The 11178-nt window shown below is 37.3% G+C and overlaps 1 protein-coding gene across 1 annotated transcript; it reads right to left on the minus strand.

The window, feature by feature from the left end:
* Positions 1–3317: 3317 nt before the first annotated feature.
* On the minus strand, positions 3318–10100 carry plek (pleckstrin). The gene is made up of 9 exons (XM_044215014.1): positions 9905–10100; positions 6683–6838; positions 6237–6418; positions 5264–5355; positions 4977–5161; positions 4675–4779; positions 4250–4333; positions 4066–4135; positions 3318–3925 (listed from the first exon to the last, which is right to left on the minus strand). The coding sequence occupies exons 1-9, from the start codon at positions 9944–9946 to the stop codon at positions 3786–3788; spliced, it is 1056 nt and encodes a 351-aa protein (XP_044070949.1). The 5' UTR covers positions 9947–10100; the 3' UTR covers positions 3318–3785.
* Positions 10101–11178: the final 1078 nt, after the last annotated feature.

The raw sequence follows: 11178 nt of genomic DNA on the forward strand, positions 1-11178 counted from the left end.
CAAGCATGCAGTGAGTGTGAAGAAGCTTTGAAGAAGTCATGTCATTACCAGTTAATGGACTTACACAGTCTTAGAATATTGATTTGGATGGGGTATCAATGTGAATTAAAGTTAGTCATTATAACCAACATTCAATAAATGCACGTGTGTACATGTGTGTAAACTTGGATTTTACATATAACAAATTTAATTAGAAAATAATAAGATACGTTTAAATTTAAACAGTGTACCGTGTTTGATAGCCTGAAAGCCAAGTCCCCTGCAGCAGCTGCATCTAACGAATAAGTTGAACCCTCCATGGACGATGAAACTTTTAGCTAGTTGGATAAGTTGTTGTCGGAGATAACTGGGCTTGTAGGGATGGTTTTGGGAGGGGAGTGGGAGGGTGTTTATTTTGTGTGGTGTGTAAAATGTTCTAAATAATTAACAAAATGTTCTAAATAAATAACAATGTTGAAACTGAGAAGTTTGGACTTATTTTTTACAACTGAAATTACATTTTTGTTATTACAGAGAGAGTAAAGTACCAAAAAAAGGTACCGTTAGGTACCGGTACAGAATTCCAGGTACAGGTACTGGTACCTGTATCAGTTCAAGTGTGAACGGTACCCAACCCTAACGAATAGGAACTGAAGGTCTCCAACATCCATGGTGACTGAGGATGTGTTGTTTTTGCAGTGTGGGAAATGAGGGATTCTTTTTTCCTGTTCTTTCAATGCTCTTCACAATGGTTGAAAGAGCTGCTGTGTCTTGGTGCTGTGTGCTTTAATCTGCCACCACCACTGCATATTAGAAAAGACTGACTGCGAGAGCTATGTCTCTACCGATCTGGGGTTACACTATGTAACATTTGTTTTTGTTTTGTTTTTTTTCTGATCGGTTCACACCTCTTCACTGGGTCTACTGTATCACTTAAGGTATAAGAGTATGTAATATACTACTGTTTGATGTTGACATGTCATTGCTTCATACTTAGTTACAACTTAACAAGTATTCTGATTGTGCTTTATTGAATGGCCGCAGTTTCCATCTTTCAGATATCATTTATAGAAGCATGAATGATATTTGTTCTTGCTTTTCAGTAAGGAGGACATATGTACACCAAGCGATGAGGCTATACATGAGTGACTGATCACAGGGTGTTGACATTTCACCTACTTTTCACCATTTTTGCAAGTAAACTGACCATTAACCATTGAAAGCAATATCCCACTTTGCTATGACTCACAGGAATAGTCTTAGGTTGATATATAGTGCCCTCCTGTGTTAAAATAATAAAACACACACACACAGGCTGCCACAATGATGTATGTTTTTTGAATGCCAATGGCAATAATTTCAAAAACAATATTTGATCATTAAAATAGAAATGTCACATTGATTGACTGATTGGTCACGTGTTGGACTGACCAATCAGAGGCTGCTCTTCAGGATGCTCTTTGTCATGCAGACTGGGACATGTTCAGGTGCAGCTCCAGTGGTGTAAGGTAGTTATGACAGGCCCCAGTGCACTGTACACTGTGTGTAGGGCCTAGACACCAGAATGTCATTAGTAGTCAGTTCAGCTAAAACCACCTTAATATCCTCTTATTATTCATAACAAGACTAACAAACACCCAGGACCAAGGGTAAGTGCCTTTATAATTCTCAACACCATGACTTTTCTAAACTGTGTTTTAGTACCGCTGTGGGCCTGTGGTTTATCAACAACAGGGCCTGGACATGCTGCCATAGTATTATACTCCTCATAGTCTACCTTATAATGTACAAGCACCAAGCAAGATGATTAATAATCTTGTGTAAAAATAACAATAATAATAATACTTATTACTATAGATAAAAAGTGTAGCGAATAGGCTACTCTTAAAAAGACTGATGAAGCGCATGGTTTGGTACTGCGGCACACACATCTGAAAAACACCTACACAATGAAACAGGCGGTCAGCGGAAACCTGACTCCGAAATGAAAACAGTCTGTTAAAAATGGGCACGGCAGCCCATCAAATACTTGTCCACTTGAAAAAGCACTTGTACTCACCTACAAGTAAGTTACTTGTAGCCAACTTGCAGCCAATAGTACTATATAACTAACACAATACGATTATTTAACTTAGGAGTAACGTCAGGCCTTTATCTAGCTTGCTGGCCTAACTTTACCTGCTACATGGTTGTTGACACAGCACTGAGGGCAGCAATGCTGATGCCAGTCGAACTGCTGCATTGCTACTATGAGGGGGGTCATCCTGGACTGGCGGACTAGTTTATAAAAATGCCAACGGAATCTAAATTAGGGAGCTTCTCCTCCTGTTTTTTCTCTCTTATCTTTTCTGGTACTGCCGATTTTATGTTTGAAAGTCATGACTGTTCACACGGCTTGCAGATGTGCTCAGCTTGTCAGTCTGTGCCTAAACTAGCTACCGTATATCATATTGTCATGATCAAATAGAGATATCTGTCATATCTGTATATGACAAAAATGGCAAAGAAAATAAGAACAAATTCAATATTCTATTAGATTATTCTGTTAGATTTATTGTATTTTATTTATCTAATTGTTAGATTCGCTCTGGGGCTAGGCATCGAAAAATTTCACTATATGTTGTACTATGTATGTGTGACAATAAAACTTGAAACTGAAACTGATAATCCCTGATGAAAACAAGATGATACAACTCACGGGTGTATCCTGATATAACAAATTTGACTAATTCCACAGGAAAACTGCACACAGCTATTGCAAGTACATTGGGTCAAAGTCAATCTGTAAACTGTGATAATTTAGGAAATAATTTTACCGTTTGGCATTGTTTTCTCTTCCACATATGTTTGGCTAACCTGGGGATTGTTTAAAACTCGTATGATTGTCTAAGTGCATGTGTTTCTTGGCCTGTCTGACTTATTTTTCATGATCCCAGATCTCAGCAAATGTTTTGGTAAGTATAACATTATTACCACTGATAGAATTGATGGCCAAAACTGTAAAAATAAGCCCCAAGTTGTAATAAACTGGAAGTCAGCCTTTAATTATCTTCACTTCAATTGTCATCACTTTTAATAGCTTCAAAGTTTTTTAATGTAATCATACTGCAGCCAGTCATTTGTCACTGATAAATTCTCTCACAGATGCAGCAGCCCTGTAAGCCACAAAGTGACACTGAACTGTGAAGGCGAGATATGATTCAGACTTAGTTCACATTCAGGAACTGAGTGTGCTTGTATGATAGCTCAAACTATCTCAAACTTTTGAAAGACAAGTGAACGAGGAGGAAATCACAAAAACCACATTGGGCAGAATAATAAGCCTTGGACCAAAAACACAGAGTGCCTCTTTCCTCTTTACTGCCTCTTATATTCAAACAGACAGTTTTTAAGTTTCTGACTTTTTGGAAGTTAAAAGATGCAACAACTACAAAATTCTGCACAGTTGTATATCATCTGTATATTTGAAGATGATCACAGATCAGCCTTCTTGGAAATACAATTAGGCATTGGTGATAAAACATTATACTGTTAAATTTAGACTTTAGCTTTTATTTCTCTTTAATTAGTTACTGCACAAAAACATTGTAACATTAGTTTGATAGTGTATGCAAGAGTGAAACTCTTGTATACACTAAGAGTGCCACTTACTCTAGAACAACTTAGCACTACAGTATAATAAGAATTCAGTCATACTTAGCCGACACATTGTTAATTGTAATTATAGATGGTTCAAACATGGGATTTTACAATCAAGAGGTTCAACTGTGGCTGGCATATATTACACAGCTGCTTCACTGCTCCTGTTATTTTCCACTTTTTGACACTGCCTGTACTGCTTTGATCCACTCCTTTCTTTCTTCGCCTGTAGCAGCTTGGAGGAAGTAGTGAGTCTCATCTGAGGTGATGATCTCAAAGAGGTTGCCGTCAACGTCGTATTTTTTGGCTGAAACCGGCAAAGGAGTTAAAAGGGATGAGTTGAAGAGAAACTACTGACAGTAAATAGCAATTATATTTCCTGGTTACAGTGTGTCACAGTTGGGAAGCAACAGGGTGTGTGTATCCTGTGACAACGGTCTCACTCACCATCAGGCACAAACTCCACAGCTGTCACCACAGACCCACGGAGATGGATGGAGCCCAGAGGGTCATCACCCTGACACAAAGAAAGAAAGGAGACAAAATAAGACAGAAAGTTGGAACATGAAAGATTATGTGAGTAATAGAAACTCTTATTCTTATTTCAGCTTGTACAAGTCAAAATATTTACCTTTGTAGGATCATAATAATGCATATAAGCAGGGTCATCCCTCAGTATGAACTTTCGTACCTTCCAGTTTTTTCTCCTATGTCCCTGCGATAAAATAACACAACATGCTTTATCTAATTTGCTGAACGTCACTAAACAGCAAACGTGGCATTGGTGTCAAGAAACTGTGATGGAGACAAGTTACTTGCCTAATTGAAAAAGTTCTCACTTTCCACCACAGGATTGCTGTGTGTGTTATTTTTAGCTATTGTGCATGTTTTTGAATGTGAGAGCTACTTTGAAAAGTGCAATGTTTTGCAGCTGGACAACAAAGAGCCTGGATTCTTATTATTATGGACACAGTGTTCACACCTTGTAAATTACCATTTTAAAGGTATGCAGTGCAACAAAAACACAGAGACACTTTTGCTTGCTTTCTGATTCACCTGTTTAAGTAAACAGCCCTGTTTTATGATGTTTCCTCTGAATTCTTCCTTCACAAGCACATCTTCATCACTGGAGTAGCCTTCACAGAAGAACCCACTATCTGCCTGCCACAAAGCACAGCCATGCACACATACGTCATACATAGATACACATGAATAATCTTAGTTAATCTCATTGAAACAACATTATTGTGTCAACATTTGTCTTGCTGGAAAAAGACTGAGAAATACATAATTTCCATTTACAGTAAAGATGCAATTATTTGTTAAATAGTAATTTTTCAACACTAAGTTGAACTTACAAAGTAATAAAGAGCATTTGTCTCATCTAAGAAGGCTGTTTGCTCTCCGCTCTCTGCTCCCTCTTTTGACAGGTCACCCGCAGGCTGGAGAAAACCCTCATTCAGGAGCCCTATTGCTAACATGAGGGCCTCGGGCCTATTTCTCGCTTTCTCCTTTGAAATCAGCCACTCTACCACTGTCGCACCTGTGCAAAAATAGGGAAGATGATGAGACAAGTCAGAAGATTTAAAAAAAAAAACAACCTTCTTTCAAACCTGTAACATCAATAAAACCAAGCCAACAGTACCAGTGAAGCAGTGGTTGAAGACTCGATTCTCCTGCTCCAGTTTTAACTCTTTCACTCCATCATCCTGGTCTTTCATCAGCGTGTACAGCTCACTGAGAAAACACAATGTAGACACTGTCAACATGTCATGCCATCTATCATTCTATTACTAGGCACAAGCAAGTGACTGTTCACTAAACCCCAGTGAGTGTCCAATAATAGCTTAGAAACCATAACTAGGCACCGCAGTCCTGTCAAGCTTTGCATTTTCTCCGCGTGCTGAACTGGTGTGCATGGGGCTCTACTTGTAAGAACAAACAGTAGTAAACAAATACTTTTTTTTTTAGTGTTTCCATAACCAAAAGCACAAGAGCAAAATTTTAAGGAATGTATCAAACAGTGTGTTTATCTGCTCTACTGTAAGATGCAAAAGGTGGCAACTCCTGCTCATTAGGCCGGTGTAGTCCCACATTCGTCCAGGAGTGTTCATTGTAGAAAAGGTTTCAGTCGTAGTCATCTGGACACTGTTTTCAAATTCAAGACGTTTCGGCTGCCATCTGGAAGTCATTCTCAATTGTGAAAATGGTTCGAGAACTCAGAAATTTAAGCTACTCTGTTGCTTAAGATTCCTCCCTGAGGGCAGAGCTTAAGCAACACAGAGTAGCTTAAATTTCTGAGTTCTCAAACCATTTTCACAATTGAGAATGACTTGCAGATGGGAGCCGAAACGTCTTGAATTTGAAATTATTGTCCAGATGACTACGATTGAAACATCCAGCTCATTAGCTTACTACCTATAGGAATAATGCTATCATAGTGTTAGTCCGAGGCCAAGAAGCATATCTTTAGATTTACATTATTTTGTGCAGTCACAGGTTAAGTTACAATAAGCCCCATTCAGGACAGACACATCCACTGTGTGTAATAAATTAATCCATGTAATGGTCTTTTCAAATTATTGTTTCCACCACCAAGAAGATTTTACAGAACATACGTCAGGTTGATTGTGTCAGGCAGGCGAATGGAGCGTCTTGTAGACTTCCTGGCAAACTTTTTTCCCCCCTGTAGGCAGGTAATGGCTCTCTTGATGTCCTTGACCCAAAACTCTCTCTCCTCCACATGCGAGGCTTGGAAGAAGTGAGCCTGCTTCTTCTCTGTGGTAATCTTGAAAACCAGCTAAATGGAGCATTATTAGTCAGTTATACTGTTATAGTTTCTGTTTTCTCTTGAGATTTCCCCTTAGATTAAAGGAAAATAAACTACAAACCAACTGCTAACATGAATAATTAGCTGTCTCAAATGAATCAAATCTTCAAATTCAGTGTTTTAATTATTAATTCTTAAACATTAATTGTAGTCTTGAACACTGTGGCTAATCCTATATATTCTGCCATAACTGTCATTTTCACATTTCAGCAGGCATACTTGACATTTTCTTACCATCCTCTTGCCAAAATCCTGGCAAGGACTGTTGAGCATGGCTCCCTTTAGTGGGATCATTCCTTTTGGAGAATGGTCTGTTTTCTTTTTATAGAATTCCACCCCATCTTCTGACAGCACAACCCACACTGGCTTCCAGGAGTTTAGCACTGTACCCTGAGGGTCAATAAGACAGGTGACAACAGGCAGCATTGAGCAAAAGTATTGTCGAGGATGTAGTTCATACAGAGGGCATGTTGTACAGTAACTGGATATTTTGATTTATTCCTATTTTAAAATGTCTTTGTCATCAATAAAGGTACTCATGCCTGTTAGTTTGATATCCTCCTCATCTTCTCCCTTGTTCAAATATAACCACTAGGAATAGCATCGTACTTCACGCTTAGTTTCAGCAGTGGCCTTCAAATACGAGGCAGAGTGCATGGCTTTGAAGGTCACTAGTCACTCAAAAGTAAGAAAGTTTCACATAAAACAAGAGAGAAGTTTTTGTTCAGATGATGTAACATGAAAAATACCAAATAAAGTTTTAGTTTGACATGGATTATTCCTTTTGCTTTGTGTTTTGTTTGACACATTGAGTTTGGTGGCATGAACATACAGGCACCATTTCCCAGCTACATGAAATTGCAGAAATGAATCTATAGTTTTATTAGTAATACATATGGGGAAGATGAATGACAACCTTTCTCTGGAACTATTTGGGTTTGTGTTTATACTGTATATCTTCCATTTCACTTGGTTTGGTATTGAACAAACGATCATGCCTGTTCAGCTTGCAGTGTCTTCTGCTCCCTTCACTCCCTCAGGAAACAGAAGCAGATTGTTTAACCAGTGAGTTTTTTCCAGCAAGGCATGCTTTTGAGAAAGTATGACATTTAAAGATACATAACTTGTGTTAGAAGTCTTCCCAAAATATATCTGCAGTGACACACATGCCTTCAAGCATCACAAGAAAGCTGTGTGCATAATTGTGGCTGTGGCCAACAAATCCAACCATGCAGGGGATAAATAACATAACAGAAATATGTAACAATATAGTGTTGGAATATCAGCCTTTGCCTTCTGAACAGCTGAAGTCCTCATTCATATCCTGCACTGTGTAGCAAGATATTGTACCATTCACACTTTCTCTCTTTCATTGTGTGTAGTTTCAATACTAAAACTCTTTTTATGCAATACAGATTTGTAAAGCCATGTGTATGTCATTAAATTAAGCATGCATGCATAAATCTGATTTCCACTCACCCAGGTATTAACACTAATCTGGACTTTTCTTATTGTTTAATGATTTATTTTGTTTCTCAATACTTTCCAACCTCCCTACACTGTCTGTGGCACACACTCCAAGCTGATTTGTTCCTGTGGAAGATGTCCAGCTTAAAAAACAAACTGGTCACAAATAAAAAAATGTATTTAGAAAAAAATACTTAGTAATTTCCTGTATCAGCTGGGCTCTGTAGTTTCTAACAAACAATACATAGGAGTAAATAGTGCATATGTTTGGCATTATTTTCAGCCATGGATCAATACACATTTGATTCTCTAGCAAGTATTTATGGCAGCAGGAAGGTGTATGTGGGACTGACTCCAAATAAAATTCCATGCCCATGTTCACTCAAATGAAGGGAAATGTCACCAAGTGCAGCAGTGTGGCGCATTGATATATCTTTGGACAAAAATGGAGGTCTTTGACACAGAGCAATAAGCTGTTGTATACCAGGGTTTGGATACACAGACAATTGTTATTAATCAGATCAATTCATTGTTGACAATAAGAATGATGATGTAGAAAGATTAGATAGAATATTACAAACCTTATCCTCTAATGTTGAGCCTTTACTGCTAGACATTGATACAAGTTTTATGTTTGACCAACTTTTTGCCTTGAGCATAGTGTTTGATTGTATTTTTATTGACACTCCCACAATAAGTGATGAATGGACATAAACACACCATTAATCAACTGTTTGCTAATGCCTGTGTCTGTTCCACCACTCTGTCTATGAAGAAGAAAAGTTCACAGACTATGCCTTAGCCATCTTTAGGCATGATCATTACACACAGCTGTGGCTATTTATGGCAACCATACTGTCATCAGATTATTCATAAAATCAAATACTTTAGCCATGATATCTCAACCATCATCAAAGGTCATCAGTAATGATTTAGTCACTGCTATGCACATTGAAACAGAGTTTACGAAGTGCTTCACAATAAATTACAAAATGAAAAGAACATTATTTTCATGTAAACTACATAAAAAGAATAATAAAACTGAGCACACAAAAGCAATTAATTAAAATACCGTTTAAAAATGTGCTTTTGATTGGCATGTTAAGTGTGTAGAAAGCAAATGTCACACTTGGCTTGATCTAGAAAAATGCGTAGGCGTGGGTTTAGAGTGTGAAAAGAACACATTCTCACTACACTTTTTTAAAAACAATTCTAGTTTACGTGTAGGAAATGAAAGTAGTTGGAATTTATTTTGTTGTGTGTTTGGGGATTTTACAGTATATTCATTGCATATTGCAAATAGACAGCATTTGTTTCAGGGCAAAGCATTCTTAGGTTTTCTCTCCAAGTGTAAATCTGTTTTAAGTAAAATAAATGGTGAAACACAACCTACAAAACGCATTTCATGTTTTACTCTTGGTTCTGGACAGAAGCAGGAACTTGTTTTTTTGTTGCAATTGCAGAACAGAAGTGTGTAGTTGCGTATAATGCATCAACTTTCAACTGACATGCACATCCGTTCCTCTAGGTGTTGGTTTGACTTGGAACAGCATTACATTTTACCAGTGCTGTTTGTCCAGTCCAGACTTTTTATTATTATTTATTTTTTTACAGTTTGGGTAAGTGATGAACTTGCATCTCCTTTTGGTTAAAAAACTCAAAAGTGGCACTTGTCAAGCCTCTTATAAATCTGATACATTATGCAATTCTGCATCCTTTGCCACACACTTTTATTAAGTTGGTCTTTCTTCGTGTAGTTGAGTCAATTTGCACTCTAGTTTTACTGTAATTGCTTACCAATAGATATAGTGTTGCTAGAAAGCCAAACCTCTCAGTATCTCTTGTAATTCAGAATGTATGCACTTTTTGTTGCATAAAGTTGTCAATTCTTTTATAATACTGTCATTGTTAGACTTGTAAAAAAATGCATTCAAGCTCTACAAATGCAATGCAAGGAAGTGGATATTATTTTATTGTAGTTATTCTTACCTTTTTCACCAAGTATCCCTCTCTGATCTGTTGTGGCTCCATTATCCTGCTTTCTGCTGCTGTCAGCTTCAACTTGTGTCGCTTTTTTAGTGAGTGCCACCCAATCCACCTATACTCATTCTCTTTCTCTCTGCTTTTTCGTCAAAACCACAAACACACACACAGAGAGACAAGCAGGAAGTTGAACTGTTGTGTGTGTTACATTGACGAGTGGTCAACCAGCTTCCTCTTTTATACGGTAATATTAGTCACAGCTACTGCTCGGCTGATAGTGTTAAATATAAAGAGGTAGTTTGACATTTCACTGCAGTTACAGTAAAACTCATCTCTTTAAATTTGTCTACCAATTTAAATAGAGGAGGAACAAACCATGCCACATTCAAATACATTGTGCCAAATTGAATAACTTCCTTTACTGAACTTGTATTTCTATTTCTATTGTACTTCTATTTCTATTACACTTAGAAACTTCTCTTGTTATTTAATTTTATTATACTCTCTTTTATATCTCACTTTGATGCATTTTATGCCTTAAGTAAAACTCTTTCAATTGCTTCTGTGTTTGAAAGCTGCTGTGTTAATAAACTTACCTTGCCTATACTCTCAAGCCCATATGATCTGTGTGTATGTTTTCTCTTTTGTGATGCTTATGTGTGGTTAAGTTGATCTTTATTTACCGTGGTAGTCTTTCATATGTTTGTACAACAGTCAACCCAGTGGTTTTACACCTTTTACTGTTCTGTAAGATGACAAAACTAAGTGTTTTAAAAGGCACCAGAAATTAACTGTTCTGCTGTCATCATTAGTATTGCTGTTTTGCATTCACAAAACCCAATGACCCAATGTAAACATCCTAACTATATTTAGCAAGAATATGTCTACGCGTACATGATTTAGCTATGGGTGGGTACATCACAACAGCTGACCTGAGTCAGACTTCAGTTGACCTATTTCTGCAAAACTAAGGTTCCTCTTTTCCTGATTGCTCAATGTAGCTAAAGTGTGTTGTAGTGAAGTAGACAGGCTAAATAACCACAGAGGGAAAACAACTTTTTAAAAAAATAGCAGACTTAATAATAAGACTTAAGAATAAAAACATATACTACATAATACTGTACCTATTTATTAATCATAACAATAACATTAACAAAAACCATTAGACTTGCTGGATTGTCACTTGAGTTGCAACTGAATTCAATCACTACTTATCAGAATATGCGGCACAGCATGCTGGTTCACAAACTGTAGTCACTTCATGACATGAAAGAAGGTGT

The sequence above is a fragment of the Siniperca chuatsi genome, linkage group LG11 (assembly GCF_020085105.1).
Source record: "Siniperca chuatsi isolate FFG_IHB_CAS linkage group LG11, ASM2008510v1, whole genome shotgun sequence".
Lineage (NCBI taxonomy): Eukaryota > Metazoa > Chordata > Actinopteri > Centrarchiformes > Sinipercidae > Siniperca > Siniperca chuatsi.

Bases quoted from the DNA above. Each gene is read 5' to 3' on its own strand.
- plek (XM_044215014.1), bottom strand. From the start codon at position 9,946: ATGGAGCCACAACAGATCAGAGAGGGATACTTGGTGAAAAAG. The intron at 6,419-6,682 runs GTAAGAAAATGT...TGCTCCATTTAG, and splicing joins AGGATTTTGGCAAGAGGATG to CTGGTTTTCAAGATTACCAC. The intron at 5,356-6,236 runs GTATGTTCTGTA...GTGTTTTCTCAG, and splicing joins CCTGACACAATCAACCTGAC to TGAGCTGTACACGCTGATGA.